The sequence below is a fragment of the Ictidomys tridecemlineatus genome, chromosome 10, assembly GCF_052094955.1.
Source record: "Ictidomys tridecemlineatus isolate mIctTri1 chromosome 10, mIctTri1.hap1, whole genome shotgun sequence".
Taxonomy (NCBI): Eukaryota; Metazoa; Chordata; class Mammalia; order Rodentia; family Sciuridae; genus Ictidomys; species Ictidomys tridecemlineatus.
In genome coordinates, this window is record NC_135486.1 from 91,846,808 (window position 1) to 91,864,949 (window position 18,142).

The 18,142-nt window shown below is 31.8% G+C and overlaps 1 protein-coding gene across 1 annotated transcript in view; it reads left to right on the forward strand.

Moving 5' to 3' along the window:
- LOC106145063 (ankyrin repeat domain-containing protein 26) overlaps nucleotides 1-18,142 on the forward strand; it is a 29,804-nt gene that overhangs the window by 382 nt on the left and 11,280 nt on the right. The window contains exons 2-4 of the mRNA XM_078023432.1: nucleotides 11,647-11,860; nucleotides 13,375-13,558; nucleotides 14,369-14,494. Coding sequence (XP_077879558.1) covers nucleotides 11,647-11,860; nucleotides 13,375-13,558; nucleotides 14,369-14,494 — 524 coding nt within the window. The remainder of the gene's footprint in view (nucleotides 1-11,646; nucleotides 11,861-13,374; nucleotides 13,559-14,368; nucleotides 14,495-18,142) is intronic.

The following is an 18,142-nucleotide window of genomic DNA, read 5'->3' on the forward strand; positions in this document are numbered from 1 at the left end:
CAGTGGTGTCATTGGCATGTATTGTGTGCTCAATAAATATTTGTTGAATGCATGCTGTTGGTGAATTTCTTCAGGAAAAAATAAATCTTTAGTTTATTGAAAGTATGTTTCCAAAATTGCCTAAGCATTTTTATTTCAAAAAAAGCATTTGCAAGATTCAGAAATTATTACTTGTTGTTAATGATAAAATGGATTCATCTGCCATTATATCACTTAAAAACACTGAAAGATAAATATTACTTTCTTAGTGTTTTTTGAAACATGTTGTGGAGCCAGAATTCCTGGGTTTTAATTCTGGATCTAGTTCTATGGGCTTGGGCAAGTTACTTGATCTTTACCTAGTTTTTTTTTTCCTTTATAAAATACCAATGTTACCTTCCCCAGAATTGTGAGAATTAAAATGAGTTTAACACACGCACAGTTTATAGTAATTGCATAGTATGTCCTGAAAAAGCTAATAATTCCTCTCTATCATTATTAGAAAAAGCCTTCTTCATATAAGGACTTAAGTATAATTTTCTAAATAGGTTTTCCTGCCTGAAAAACTGTGTTCTTATTGAAAACTATGGTGATTAAACCTGTTTCTTATACATATGAGAAACATGTTTTTGTTGCTTCTTCTGTAGTAGTAGCAACAACAAAAATGATATTTCTATCAAATATTGAAAGTTACATGTTTTTCCTTTTGCTTAAACTCTCAAAAGTTTGATTTAAATTTAATTCTTTACTATATTAATAATATTATTCATTGTTCCTTAATTTCATATTTTCTGTTTATAGTTGAATCCTCCTTGTAAAAATTATTTTTATTTTAAATAGCCTATAAACTTATGAATACATTACAAATACAGAGATTTTATGTCAAAAGACAATAGTTTTAGATATTCTTGGTATTTTACATATTTAATATTTACCTGAAAAGATTTTGTGTCTTTTTAGGTCCAAAAAGAAAATATCTAATAAAAAGAACAAGGTATTGTAAGAAATAGCATTTTGTTGAAAATGTATATTTTTAAAGGCAAAATGATATATTATAAAAATATAAATTTAAAAATCTTATAAAAAAATAAAATGAAAAACTTGGAGAATCTTTTGCTATTTAAGGACATTTTCTTTGGCAAAAGCTATTAAGAAACAGTAACTATTGATAAAGGTATCCTATTGACCCCCAAAAAAATTTTTTAAGTACCTATGCTTCTGCCTATTATAAAAAAGCTGAATAATTATCCTGTACAATTAATATATGGTATATATATTTGGGGAACATTTTGAAATAGTATTATTTTCATAGGTAAAAAACAAGCAAATGAATGCTATGGATGACCTTGATGATGTAACTCAGTCATCTGAAACAGCTTCAGAGGATTTTGAGTTGCATTACCATAATTATGAGAATATTTTGCTGCTAATTGAACAACACAGAATGGAGTGCAAAGGTAGGACTATTGCAAAATGTAAGGCCTTTCATTTAGATATAGTAATGTATGCACACGTTCTTATCACAACACCATAAAACACTGATCTGTTAGAGAACTATTCATGTCAGAAATGTGCTTTATAGGAAAATAGAATGAGAAGTACTGAACAGTGTCAGCCAAAGAGCTATGAAAATTCCCCATGCACTTTTGCCCAGTGGGAATAGCACTCTCAGTGTTTCTGAAGGCTCTGCTGCTTCCCTGTGCCTTCGCCATCATCAGATCAGGTTACCATTGTCTGAAATACTGCAACATCCTTAGAACTGTTTCACACTGCTGTACCACATCTTCAACCCTGATCCACTCTGCACCTATTATTATACATGTTTTTAAATCCAGATCTAATTGTTTTAACTGCTTACTTAACACAATTATCACTTCTCATTACTCTACATTTAAAAGATCTAAATTCTCTTGCTGTATCCTTCTCTGTGTGGTCCAGTCATTACATGCTCAGATGTTTGTTCTTGCAAAAGAGCTTTCTGTTTTCAATAGTCCTAGTAAGGTATTATAGATACATAATGAATTGCACATGTGTAGTGTTCAATATGATAAGTTTTGACATATGTATAAGAAATAGGTTTAATCACCATAATTAAGATGGTTAACAAATCTATCACCCACAGAAGTCTAGTATGTGACAGGTCAAATTCCTCCCTTTCTTCACAAATACATAGTATAGTCAACTTTGTTTTCTTTTTTCTTTTTGTAATTTTAGGTGTTCTAATAGGTGGCTATTATGTGTATCAATATGGTTTTAATATACATTATACTAATGATTATTGATGTTCATATCTTTCCACATTCTTATTTTCCTTTTGTGTATCTTCTTTGGTGAACTATCTTTTCAAATCTTTTGCCATTTTAAAAAATTGGTTTGTGTGCTATCTGTTGAGTTTTAAAAGCTCATTATATACTCAGGATACCACTTTCTTTTTCAGCTATTTTTTTTTCTGGCAAATGTTTCTTTCCCTAGTTTGTGCTTGATTTTTTTATCCTCTTTATAGTATCTTCTGAAGAGCACTTTTTAAAATTTTGATGGAGCCCAATTTATGTATTTGTTCAATTATGGTTTTTAGTTTTTGTGTCTTATCTAAAAAAAACTATGTCTAGTACAAGATATTTTCTTCTATGCTTTCTTCTAGATGTTTTATAGTTTTAGGCCTAACTTTTAGACCTGTGACCCATTTTAAGTTTATTTGTATATATGGTGCCAAGTTTCTTTTTGGATATGAATATCTAGTTGTTCCAGCACCATATGTTGAAAACTGTCTTTTCTCCCCTGCATTGTAACTGTGCCTGTATCAAAAATATGTTGCCTATTTATGTCTGGGTAGAATTCTGTATTCTCTGTTGTATTGCATAGATCTAATTGGCTTTCTTTATACAAGTATTATACTGTTTTGATTTCTATCAATTTATAATACAAAAAATAAGCCTTCCTATCCCTTTTATTTTGTTTTTGGTTTTCAGAGTTATTTTGACTATTCTGGATTAATCTACTACTGAGACATATTCCTAGCGTTCTAAGTGAATTATAGAATCAGCTTGTCATTAAAAACAAACAAACAAACAGAAAGCCTAGCGGCTTTCTGGGAAACAGATTAAGGAGAATTAACCTCATAATAAGGAATCTTTTGATTCCCAAAGTCTGTCTTTCAATTTACATAGGTTGCTTTAATCTTTTCAGTAGTATTTTATAGTTTTTAGTGAATAGATATTTTCATTTTCTTCATTTCAGATTTATCTGTATTTCAGATATTTTGATGAAGTTGTAAATTGTTTTCTCTTTTTTAAATTTATTTTACTTTTAAACGACACAGTAAGTGTACCTATTATGGAGTACACTGTGAAATTTCAATATATATGTAAAAGGTGTAATGATCTGATTAAGGTAATGGCATAGCTGTTACCTCAGATAGTTATTATTTCTTTGTTTTGAGAACTTACTGTTTTGAAGGAATGTAATTATCAACTACAATTATTCTAAATAAATAAATAAAAAGTTAAAAGTGATTCCTACTACCCAGCTGCACCTGCCAGTCTCCATTCCCCATCTTCCCAACTTCCTTAGCCTGTTTTATTCTCTAGTTTCATAAAATCAACATTTTTATATGGAAATTAGGTAAGTTTATCATTTATTGATCTCTGTTATGGTTTCAATATAAGGTGTTGCCAAAAAGGTGTCTCATATGTGAGACAGTGCAAGAAGGTTCAGAGAGGAAACAATTGGGTCACAACAGCCTTAATCCAATCAGTGAGTTAGTCACCTGATGGGATTAATTGACTGGTAACTGAGGGAGGTAGGGTGTGGATGGAGGAAATGAGGCCTTAGGGGTGTGGCTTTAGGTATAAATTTGTGTTTGTCAGGGGAGATTCTTCTCTCTCTGTTTTCTGAACATAATGTAAGCTGCTTCCCTCTACCACACTCTTCCACTATGATGTCCAGCCTCATCTCGAGTCCCTAGGAATAGAGTCTGCTTTCTATGGACTGAGACCATAGAAACCATGAGGCCCCCAATAAACGTTTTCTCCTCTACAATTGTTCTGGTTAGGAAAAACCTCACTAAAACATTCTCAAACTGTTTGATTTCATTGGTTTTCTGTATCTTTTTCTGCTTTCTCTTTAATTTTATGCCCCATCAGAGCTCAGGCCCGGCCCAGATCTGCCTCCACCAACCTGTGCAGGGCCTACCCTGGGCCATCATGACACCAGAGAACCCTGCTGGAGCTCAGACTCAGGCCCAAGACTACCTCCCCAATCTGGGAGCCCAGGCCTAACCCATTTCCATCTTGGGACACTGCATCCATTGCCATAGCCTTTGCCATGCAGTAGCCTCTACCATGCAGTAGCCTCTACCTTGTGACTACAGACAAGGCCTAGAAGCAGCTTCTCTAGGAACAGAAGTCCCAAAGCCAGTGTAAAGCCCACCCCTTCAACCCCATCTCTGAAACAGACATTGCATCCATCTTGGAGCACTTCCACTGCAATCTCAATTACCTCCTCTACTGTTGCCACTACCTTTAGTTGCAGTAGCATCCATCGTGGGACACTGGCAGGGTCTGGAAACCCAACACCAAAGTGAGGTACAGATAATCTGCACAGATACTACAAGATTATAGGGAAACTGTAGTACCTCAGATCCACACTTCAAGAAAGGAAGACACATAGACAACATGAGAAAACAAGGGAGGAAAGTGCCCCAAACAAACCAGGACACTAAAATAACAGAACCTATGGGCAATGCAGTTGATGAAATGTCAGAGAAGGAGATCAGAATGTTCATAATTAAAATGATCTGTGAATTAAAGAATGACTTAATGAGCAACTACAGGCAAAAATTGATTACTCCATCAAAGAGATAAGATCACAAATAAAGACAACCATTAAGGTCACCAATAAAAAGATATGGGAGCAAATATGGGCAGCCATTGATCACATCAGCAAAGAGACAAAGGAGCAAATACAGGTAGCAAAAGATTACTTCAAGGAAGAGATAGAGATTCTGAAAAAAAATCAGAAATCCTTGAATTAAAGGAAACAATAAACCAAATAAAAAAATTCAATAGAAAGCATCACCATAGACTAAATCACTTGGAAGACAGAAATCAGATAAGACAAAATATACAATCTGGAAAATAAAGTTGTCCCACACAGTGAAGATGAAAAGAAACCATGATCAGAAGATGCAAGAATTATGGAATAACATAAAAAGACCAAATATAAGAGTTATTGGGATAAAGGAAGGCAAAGAGTTTCAAACCAAAGGAATGCACAATCTCTTCAGTGAGATCATATCAGAAAATTTCCCAAACACGAAGAATGAATTGGAAAATCAAATACAAGAGGAACCCAAATTTACAAAATTACAACAGATCTACACCAAGGAGCATTATAATGAAAATGCCTAGCATACAGAATAAGGATTGAGTCTTAATGGCCACAAGAGAGAGAAATCAGATTACATATAGGGAAAGACCAATTTGTATCTCAGCAGATTTTTCAACCAAGACCCTCAAAGCCAAGAGATCTTGGAACAACATTATTAAGCTCTGAAAGAAAATGGATGCCAACCAAGAATCTTATATCCAGCAAAATTAAGCTTTAGATTTGATGATGAAATAAAAAACTTCCATGATAAACAAAAGTTAAATAATTTACAACTCAAAAGCCTGCACTACAGAACATACTCGGCAAAATATTCCATTAAGAGAAAATGAAAAACAACAATAAAAATCAGCAGAGGAAGGTATTACACTAAAGGAAAAATAAAACAAAGGAGATACCAAGTCAAGCACAAAAAATAAACAGAAATGACTGGGTATACAAATCATGTCTCATTAATAACCCTGAAGGTTAATGGATGAAACTCAACAATCAAAAGAGGTAGGCTGACAGATTGGATTTTTTTTAAAAAGCCCCAAAATATGTTTCCTCCAAGAGACTCATATAAAAAGACATCCACAGACCGAAGATGAAAGGTTGGGAAAAATCAAACCACTCATATGGGCTGCAGAAGCAAGCAAGGGTTTACATCACCATCCTAAATAAAGTAGACAACAAGCTAAAGTTAATCAAGAGGGATTAACACTTCATACTGATCAAGGGAACCATACACCAACAAGACATAACAATTATAAGTATTTATGCCCTAAGCGATGGAGCATCTATGTTGTCAGACAAATTCTTCTCAAGTTCAAGAGCCAAATAGACCATAACACAATAATTCTGGGTGACTTTAACATACCTCTTTCACACTGGATAGATCTACCAAAGGAAAAAAAACTGAAAAAAGCAATTATGGAACTAAATAATACAACCAATAACTTAGACTTAACAGACATATATAGAATATTTCATCCTTCAATGAAAGAATACGCTTTCTTCTCAGCAGCACATGGATCCTTATCCAAATTAGACCATATGTTATGCCACAAAGCAAATTTAGCAAATACAAAAAAGTATAGATACTATCCTACATTATATCACATCATAATGTAATGAAATGAGAAATTAATGATAAAATAAAAAATAAAAGCTACTCCAAAACCTGGAGACTAAATAATATGCTACTAAATGAACAATGGGTTGCAAAGGACATCAAGGAGGAGATTAAAAATTCTTAGAGGTTAATGAGAACACTGATACAATATATTAAAATCTCTGGGACACAATGAAGGCAATACTATAGAGGAAAATTTATTGCATGGACTTCATTTATTAAAAGAAAAAAAAGTCAACAAATAAATGATTTAACATTACATCTCAAAGCCCTAGAAAAAGAAGAACAAATAAACACCAAAAGCAGTAGAAGAAAAGAAATAATTAAAACCAGAGATTAAATTGAAACAAAAGGAAGAGTTGGAAAAAATTGACAAAACACAAAATTGGTTCTTTGAAAAAATAAATAAAATTGACAAACCCTTAGCCATGCATAAAAACTCAAATTACTGATATATGTGATGAAAAAGAAAATATCACAACAGACACTACAGAAATTCAGAAGATAATTATTTTGAAAACTTGTACTCCAATAAAATAGAAAATATCAAAGACATTAACATATTTCTAGAGTCATATGATTTGCCAAAATTGAATCAGGATGATATACACAATTTAAACAGATCAGTTTCAAGCAATAAAATATAAGATGTCATCAGAAGACTGCCAACCAAGAAAACCCCAGGACTGGATGGATACACAGCTGAGTTATAAGACCTTTAAAGAAGAACTAATAACAATACTCCTCAAATTATTTTATGAAACAGAAAAAGAGATAGCACTTCCAAACTTATTCTATGAGATCAATATCACCCTGATTCCAAAAGCAGGCAAAGACATATCAAAAAGAAAAAGAAGAAAAGAAAACTTCAGACCAATATCTCTAATGAATATTGATGCAAAAATTCTCAATAAAATTCTGGCAAATCAAATACAAAAACATCAAAAGACAGTGAATCATGATCAACTGGGGTTCATCCTAGGGATGCAAGGATTGGTTCAACATACGGAAATCAATAAATGTAATTCATCACATCAATAGGCTTAAAGATAAGAATCATATGATCATCTCAATAGATTTAGAAAAAGCATTTGACAAAATACAGCACCCCTTCATGTTCAAAACACTAGAAAAACTAGGGATAGTAGGAACATACCTCAACATCATAAAAGCTATCTATGCTAAGCCCCAGGCCAACATCATTTTAAATGAAAAAATTGAAAGAATTCTCTCTAAAAACTGGAATGAGACAGGGATGCCCTCTTTTACCACTTCTATTTAACATAGTTCTTGAAACACTGGCCAGTACAATTAGACAGATGAAAGAAATTAAAGTGATAATGACAGGAAAAGATGAATTCAAATTATAACTATTTGCCTGATGATATGATTCTATACCTAGAAGACCAAAAAAATTCCACCATAAAACTTTTATAACTAGTAAATGAATTCAACAAAGTCGCAGGATATAAAATCAACACCCATTAATTAAAAGCATTTCTTTACATTAGTGATAAAACTTCTGAAAGGGAAACGATAAACTACCCCATTTACAATAGCCTCAAACAAAAAATAAAGTACTTGGGAATCAATTTAGAGGTAAAAAACCTCTACATGGAAAACTACAAAACACTAAAGAAGAAATTAAATAAGACCATAGAAGATGAAAGATCTGCCTTGTTCTTGAATAGGCAGAATTATTGTCAAATATGACCATACTATCAAATATTGTCAAAATGACCATCCTACCAAAAGTATTATACATATTTAATGCAATTCCAATCAAAATCCCAATGACATTCCTCATAGAAATAGAAAAAGCAGTCATGAAATTCATCTGTAAAAATAACAGACCCAGAATAGCTAAAGCAATCCTTAGCAGTAAGAGTGAAGCAGATGTCATCACTATACCAGAACTTAAACTATACTACAAGCAATAGTAACAAAAACAACATGGTATTGGCACCAAAATAGACTTGTAGATCAATGGTACAGAATAGAGGACTCAGAGACAAATCCACATAATTACTGTTATCTTCTATTAGACAAAAGCTTCAAAAACATATATTGGAGAAAAGATAACCTTCAACAAATGGTGCTGGGAAAACTGGAAATACATATGCAACAAAATGAAATTAAACCCCTATCTCTCACCATGCACAAAACGCAACAAAGTGGATCAAACACCTAGGAATTAAATCAGAGAAACTATGCCATTAGAAGAAAAAGTAGACCTAAATCTCCATCATGTCAGATTAGGCCCCCGACTTCCTTAATAAGCCTCCTATAGTGCAAGAATTAAAATCAAGAATCAATAAATGGGATGGCTTCAAACCCAAAAGCTTCTTCTAAGTAAAAGAAACAATCTGTGAAGTGAATAGAGAGCCTACATCTTGGGAGCAAATTTTTACCACACGCACATCAGATACAGCACTAATCTCTAGGATATATAAAGAACTCTAAAAATTTTAAGACCAAAAAACAAATAACCCAATCAATAAAAGGGTGAAGGAACTGAAGAGACACTTCTCAGAAGATGATGATATACAATCAATCAACAAATATAAGAAAAAATATTCAACATCTCTAACAATTAGAAAAATACAAATCAAAATTACTCAAAGAACAGACATTATTACTTTATGTATATATGTGACTGTATGACCAATATGATTCTACAATATGTACACTCAGAAAAATGAGAAATTATATCACATCTATGTATGATATATCAAAGTATATAAGTGCATTGTACTATCATTATAACTAATTAAAACAAATAAAAAATAATTTTAAAAATTAGTCAAAGATTTCATCTCACTTCAGTCAGAATGACAGCTATCAAGAATACAAACAACAATAAGTGTTGGCGAGGTTGTGGGGGGAAAGGCACACTCATACAATGCTGGCAGGAATGCAAATTGGTATAGCCAATAATGGAAAGCAGTATGAAGAATCCTTGGAAAACCAGGAATGGAACCACCATTTGAACCAGCTACCCCACTCCTTGTTTTATACCCAAAGGACTTAAAAACAGCATATTCGAGGACACAACCATATACATATATTTTTTTTCATAGCTTAAATCATTTTTACTTAATCCATTTACAAAGATTTATTGCATGGTCTTAAAACATGTTCTATTTTGTTAAGAAGAATAGTGTTCAAGAATGCTATATTCTTGCTGATTTTCTGCCTACTTGTTCTATCACTTATTGAATAAGAGATATTGAAATCTCAGATGATACTTGTGATTTCTCTATTTCTTTTGGAAGTTCTATCAGTTTTGCCTCATGTATTTTGAAACTGTTATTAGATGCACAATCATGCAGGCTTGTATGTTACCTTAGTTAATTGAGCCTTTTATCATTGTGAATAAGCAGATACTTGACACACTTGAGCTCCCTGGTAGCAACGGAGGTGGCTATGAATTATTACAGTAGTACAGTTATCCAACATCTTAATTTTTTTTTACTTTTCTCTTGACGTTTATACCAGATATAGTCTGCTTGTGTGCATAAATTTGATAAATTTTAACTTTTTATAGTAAATTTGTATATATCTAATTATAATAAATGATAAAACAGACCATTATCTACAACTACATATGTTTTATGTATTCCTGACATAACTTTTCTTAGTTTTTTTCAATACTTCTAGATTATGTGGTTTGTCTGAAACTTTTTTCAAATTATCTCAAACCTCCAAAAGAAAAATAAGTGCTCATATCAGTGACCTACACAGTTTCAACCATATTGTTCAAAGTCAGCTATAGTTAGGTTTGTCTGCCACCACACTTGTTGCATTCTCTACAAATGTAATCTGGCTTTAAAACATATTATTCATGCCTCAATTTTTTTTTTGAAATTTATTTTGATTTACAGTTTAGTTACTTACAAACAGCTTGATCCTTCCTGGTCTTGTTTTTGTCATTTGTTAGGTGTACCAGAGCAGGGCTCATCCTAGAATGGATTCCTCACTGCTGAGGTTTGCCTTTCTTATTACTTTATCCATTTCCTGTGGAAATGTGCAGCCTGGCTGATGGCAATGGGCTCTCTTCCTGGCATTATGTGAGCACAGGCACAGTTTCCTCCAAGTTTTTCAGTTGTTTTTTTCCCTCAGTCTCAATTTCCTGGCACAAATGCATTCTTTGTTACTCTGCTAAATATTCAAGGTGGACCCTCTGCAGATCTCCAGGGCTCTTCTCAGTGCTTTTACTCTCTCCTTTTTTTGGGGGGGGGGCGGGGCGGTACTGGAGATTGAACTCAGGGGTCCGTGATCTCTGAGCACATTCCCAGCCCTATTTTGTATTTTATTTAGAGATAGGGCTCCACTGAGTTGCTTAATGCCCTGCTTTTGCTGAGGTTGTCTTTGAACTCAAGTTCCTCCTGCCTCAGGCTTCTGAACCACTGGGATTACAGGAGTGCACCACTGCACCAGGCTCTGCTCTCTCATCTTTAGTGTTATGTCCTGTGATCTCTATCTGACTTGTTTTACCAGACTCTCAGCTTTAGCCCCTCTGCTTGAGTCTGGTCAAGTGGACTCAGTTTCTTCTCATTGTGTCATGGCCTGAAAACTGTCAGAGCAGAAAGCTAAGATATTAGAAAGGCTTGCTTCCTTTGTATCCTGTCTACTCAGGTATCATTTTCTTCAAGTCTGTCATCTTAAAATTTATTATTTAAGGTATTTTGTCTGTTTTGATTTTGAAATGGAAATCAGTACTGCCTATTACTCCATTTGGACTAGAAGCAGATTGCCAAAATCCTCAGCTATAGATTGGCTAGAATTCTCTTCCTCATCCTTTGCCTAACTGCTTTCTCCTCCTCATCCTTCATTTATCATGATAGCCATCCCTTCCTCAGGGATATTTTCCCAGGCCAGGTAGAGATCCAGTTCCCTGATGTGATCCTAGAACTCTATTTGCTTACAGCATATATCTTAATTTATATTGGTCATTTTCTTTGTCATTCTTCTTCAGTAGACTTTAAGATAAAACAGAGTAGAGTCATATGTTTTGTCTGCAGAGCTTTAATATAATGTGTTCCATACTGTCGGCCCTCAGTACACATTAGTTCAATATATGAATGAGCAATTGTAAAAATGAAGTCCTTTATTCACAAAAAATACTCATATGTTTTATTTCTATCTTTTTCTTCTCCCTGATACAGATTCTGTTAGTCTATTAAAAATCTGTGATGCAGTTCATTCATTTAAAAGATTAATAAAACTTAAAAAAAATCACTGTAAACTACTTAAAGCAAAAATTTTAAAAGTGGAAAATAAGGTCACTGGATTGCAAAAGGAGCTCTCAGAAACAAAAGAAGTGAAATCACACTTAGAGCATGAAAAAGTAGAACAGGAACAAGAGCTTTGCAATCTAAGGTATGATAGCCTAGTTTTTGTTTGTTTAATTTGTTTTTTTAAAGAAATGTTTGAACAATTTCCTTTATACTACAGATATGTAGAGGAGTTTTTATAATTACTCCTTCTAGGGTTTGTAGGGGAGAAAATGTCTCAATCTTGTGGACTATGAAACATTGGAAATCAATTTTTCAGTATAAATACTTCTAATAATTAAAGGAATATTATTCCAAGTTACAATTTTAATGGCTATATGGGATACAACAGTAGAAAAATTTCACTACTTATTTAGTGAGAAGAACTCTGATTTTTTAATTTTTTTTTTTTTGTATTGCAAATATGGTTGTAAGGAACATCATTTAAATTAATAATTGTCTATATTTCTAATGATTTATTTTGAATAAATTTAATATAAAATTATTTGGCTAAAGTTCATAAATTTTTCAAAAGGATCTTTGATCAATATTTCTGTATTTTCTTCAAGGAAGTTCATGTTAATTTATAGTGCCACCAGCAGTGGCAAATAACCATTTTTTCTCGATCCAGAAAAAAATCTGTGATTTATACAATTTTTTTGGTTTGGGTTTTTTGGGGTATGTGTGCGTGTTTGTGTACATGCACATATGCTATTTTGCTGAGGATTGAACCAAGGACTTTATGCATTCTAGGCAAATACTATATCACTGAGCTTGACCCCCAGCTGTGATTTTATTCTTAACATATATGAAATAAAAAGTAAAATGAAAGTGATTACCAGCTAGTTAATTCAACATCTCTCTTGCAAAATTTTTAACAAAATTAATCCAAACTCTTATGTCTAGAGAACATATTACTCATTATTATTCAATTAATTATTAGATCCTGTCTTATTACAAATCAATTTTATAAAATAAATAATTATCAGCAAGATAAGTTGAAAGTGTTACAGAAAAAGAAATATAAAAAGTATGATAACAGTTATTAGACTCCTTAGACTAGTGTTGGCTTCTCATAATGTGTGTGTGTGTGTGTGTGTGTGTGTGTATACATATATAGAGAGAGAGATAGATAGATATGGTATGAAAAACATGTGTACACTGTAAATCATTTGGGGGGATACCTATAATGCTTCATGAAGATAAAATTTTATTTCTCATGAATATATAGGAATGTCTGTAAACAATAACTTTAAAGAATAATTAACTTTAAATCTGTTTTAATTGAGGAATAATCATGACTGTGTACAAAAGATAATTTTCAATATATAACTTGACTGAATAATTTCAAAATTTCTTTTACATAACATTTACCAGAGTTGCTAGTAATTAACATTCACCAAATTTCAGGCTTTTTTTCCATTATTAACTTTCAAGTTTGTGTATCCTTTGGAAAAAAATTGAAATGAGAAATTAAAAACACAAGAACTAGAAAGGAAAATATTCAAGAACATAGAAATCTTATTAAGATAATAAATCAGCATGTGAAAAGCCAGATCACAAAATGAACTTTTTGTTTTCTAACAAAATAAATTTTAAGATAACTATATTTAACTGCAGATTTACCTTAAAACAAGAACAGGAGAAGAGAAAAAATACTGATTGGCTTTATGAAAAAATAGAGGAACAGTTAAGAGAAAAACAAGAGCAATATAATAAAGAAGTTGAAGTGAAACAACAGCTTAAAATATCTCTTAGAACATTAGATATGGAGTTGAAGACAGTAAGAAAGAATTTGAATCAGGTAAATTAATCTATGGTAAAATTTTTTATCTCTAACTTTATTTCATTAATATCACTTACAATGTCCCCTTAATTACATATATATATACATATATATATACACACACACATATATATATATACACATATATATATATACACACACACACATACATATATATATAGTCATACATCACTTAACAGAGATATTATCTGAGAAATGTGTTCTTCAGCAGTTTCATCATTATGCAAACATCATAAGGATATGTTTACATGAAATTAAGATATCTACCACATCACAAGGCAATATATTTTTGAAGTATTACCATTCTTGATCAAAACTGGTTGTTGATCAAAACATTGTCATCCAACACATGACTCTATTATTAAAGTTGAAAACAAAATATTAATTTAACCTAAATAAATTGTAATATATGGATAAAATTATTTATTTGTAAATCTTAGCATCTCCTAGGTGCTTAGCATATGTTTTCTGAATAAACGTATGGAAGGTAAGTTGAGATTAATCACTAACAAATAATTAATTTAAGCATTTTTATGTTAAAATACAACCTGGCTTTGAAACTAAACTTTTTGTAAAGAAAATTTTATTTCATAATGTTATCTCTGCCTGTATTTAAGAACTATTTTGATCCTTGAATAATGTTGCTGTTATTTATCAGTTATCATTTGAGTAATTTATGTGGGATAAAAGGCCGTGTGCTTTAATAACTTCCTTTTAACATTTTTTTAAGATTCTGCTTTCATTTAAGTTTTTAAACTATCCCCCACAATGGTATAAGACCAAAAACTTAATGAAATGTATCCCTAGGTTTTAGAGGAACGAAATGACATCCAAAGGCAACTTTCTCAAAAAGAGAATGTCAGAATATTACAAGATGGGATTCTTTGCAAACAAAAGGAGATAGAAACGACGCAAGAGAAAATGAGTTCTGAGGTATTTTCTTAATTATTTTCAAATATATATATACATGTATTTGCATATGGCATATTTTTAAAACCAGCTATACACATCATGGAAAATACAGAGAATTTTTAAATCATATATTTATAGACATAATACATATATTTGGGGGTAGGGTAGTGGCATTTTTAGCCCATTGAATAAAGTAATGTTCTTAATTCATTTCTATTAGTCTATAACAGTCAACTAATTATTTGAACAATGTCTTGGTCTAAGGAAAAGGCTTTTAATATTGTTCATAGGAATTAATTATTTTTCTATAATTGCAAAACCCTTGCTACTAACAGTAGGTGTTGTAGTTGTTGGCAGTGATTTCACTCCCCTGTTATGTTAATGGGGAGATTTGCTACTCCTAAGTAAGGAGGAAGTATACTACTATAAAGTAAGGAGAAAAAGTATACCCAGCAGAGACCATATTTTGGATGTTACTTTGTCACTTTTGAGAAAAGTAAGTTTATTTCAAGTAATCTCCTATTTCAGCATGGAGAGCTTTTGAAAGCAGTGATATACCATAGTATATGCTTCAGCAATTGTTCTTCCACTACACTACATTCCCAGCCCAAAGTTTTTGTTGTGGTGTTTCTACTATAGGGGATGAAACCCAAGTCCATGCACATGCTAGGCGAGCACTCTACCACTGATCCATATCCCTGGCCCCAGATCTGTATATATTTATTTCATAGATTGCAAGATAACTTGTACAGAAAAACCATTATACTTTTCTCAAATTTGGATGTTTGAGTTAATTTTAAAACTACTTGAAAAGTCAGGCATTTCTTTATGTCCTTTTAGACATATTATGAAAGCACAGAAATGTATTTATTATATCCAAAAGAGAGAATTAAGAAAATTATCTAGATATTGCCATTGCATCTTTAAAGAAATTTTGTTGAAATATAATGAACATACCATACAGTACATTCAGTGTTTGCTATTTATTCATATAATTGTGTAACCATCACCACAGTCAATTTTAGAACATTTCATCACCTTGAATAGAAATCCCAAATCCCTTAAATGTCACCACTTAGTCCCTTTTTCTTCCCCAGTTATAGGAAACTACCAGTCTGTCTTTTTGTCCATATAATTTTCCTATTCTCCACATAAACAGAGTCCATCAAAAGTATTTAGTCCTTTTTGACCGGATACTTTAACTTCACATGTTTTCAGGATTTGTATGTATTATAGCAAATATCAGTGCTTCATTTCTATTATTGAGAAGTAGAAAGATCTTAGATTGCTTCCAATTTTTGGCTAAATGCTACCATGAACATTGATTTACAAGTTTTTGCATGAACGTGTTTTTATTCCTCTGCCATTGGATTTTATCCTCCAAGTTAATTGTGCTGATTTCATTGTCTCTCTGCCTAACTCAGGCTGTCCCCTTTCTGTCTCTTAAGTTTTTATTTAACTGACCTCATTTATTCAGAACTGGTTGACAATTTGCTGTTTTACTCAGTGCTTTCTTTGTTCTAACTCATTGATGTTATCATTTTCAGCAATAATCTACAGAACAATTTAGTCCTTAATTTTACATTATTATTTTTTTGCAGGACAGATAATCTTGTCTGAGTATATAATATGCATGTTATCTATCCTTGAATACATTGAAAATATTTTTACTTAAGATAAAATTAAGTACTTAATCAATAATTTTTGAGACATTGCCATAATAAATAAAACCTTATTAGATTTTTATTACAACTACATATTAAGCAATTAAATATAAAACTAAAAGCACTTAATCTAATAGAGGAGAATTGTTCTATCAAATTCTCACATTTTTCATAGCTATGGAAAAAAATCTAGATTTACCTTTGCTCATCGTGTAACCAGAACTGGAAATTTTAGATTTATAGCATTTGACCAGCTGAAAATTTCTGGCTACAGCTTTTCTGATATACCATACCACACAACCTTAATTTGCTCATCAGAGTGCTTGCTCTAGCAGCCCAATATAAATAGATGCTAGGAATGAATTAATTCAAAACTTTAATTTAGAAACAGAGGCCAGTATTTTCAAGCCAGTGATTTTAGACTGCATCTGATTGTCATGACAGTTATATACTGCTTAATTCAGAAGGTTATATGTACACCATACTACATGATCAGTGTCTACTGAGAGAAAGTAAGCTATAAACTATTATAAGTGGACAAAAATACTATTGGCAGATGGTATTAATGAAAGATTTAAGAAGTACTGTGGATGTATTCAGGCTTCATTATCCTGGTTTGCTTCCACTTTCAATGGTGTGATGAATTATTTGGTACAACTTGTATAGAAGACCTCTTCCATTGGCATACCTAAAATATCAAATTTTATTGTACTATGAAATACAATAATAATATTAATGCTATAGTATTTGTCATCATTTATCTATATGATTTTTTAAAAATTATAGTTGATGAAGTGGTGCTTAGAATACAAAAATTTAAATGCTATTCCTTAGGAAATTTACTGCTTTTCCCCATTTTACTGAATTTTTGAGTATCTGATAAAACATAATTTAAAACAAAAATAATATGTTTCCTACAGCATGGGTTGATACACTTTTTCTGTAAAGAGCCAGGTGATATTATTTTAGGCTTTGTGACGCATAACATCCCTGTTGCAGCAACTCTGTTAACTCTGCAGTTCCAGCACAAAAATAGCCATAAATAGTGTGTATGAAGGGATATACCTAAGTTCCAGTAAAATCTTAGCACAAAAACAGAATGGGCAGATTTGTACTAGATTATCAGTAAAGACGATTTTTTTCATTCCACATTTTAGTTGCAAGAAGCACAGAATCAACACACAGAGGCTGTACGATGTGCTGAAAAGATGAAAGATCGCCTACAAAAGTGCAATTTAAAGCAGAATTCAAAAAAAACTTGAGTATTTATAGGACAAATAAGCAGTATATTATGAAAATTTTATCAGTTATGATAATGAATAAATCTGTGTGAATCGAGGGAAAATTTTTATCTTTAAATACATAACTTAGGATTGGTAGTATAGCTCAATGGTAGAGCATGTGATTTTCATATATTCAAATCCTGGGTTTGATTCTCAGCACCACAAAAATAAAGAAAAGAAGTGCATAATTTTTGCACATTTTCCATAAATTTTGCACATTATATAAAACACATCCAGAAAAATTATATAGATGAGACAATTACCAAATCAACTACTTTGCAAATTTTAAAGAATTTATATAATTACTCTTTCAGATGTTGTTTAGAAATTATATATTTTCAAGATTGGTCTATGATAATAATTATTGTAAATATACATTTTAGGCTTGAACTTAAAAATTCCAAGTTAAAAGTTATAATAAAAAAGCAAGCAGAGAAAAATGAACAGCTTCAGAAAAACCTGTTTAGTGCAAATTTGGTAAGTTAGTCTCCATCAATTTTTTTCATAATGAAAAGGAATTTTTTTTTTTTTTTTGGTACCGGGCGTTGAACTCAGGGGCACTTAATGAGCTGCTGGAATTACAGGCATGCACCACCACACCTGGCACTGAAAAAGAGTTTTTATTAAGTACTAGTATATAGTAATATTTTAGGCAATATGAAAAATTTCACTGAAACATTATAAAATAAAAACAAGACAAATATGCTGGTCAGCATCCTATA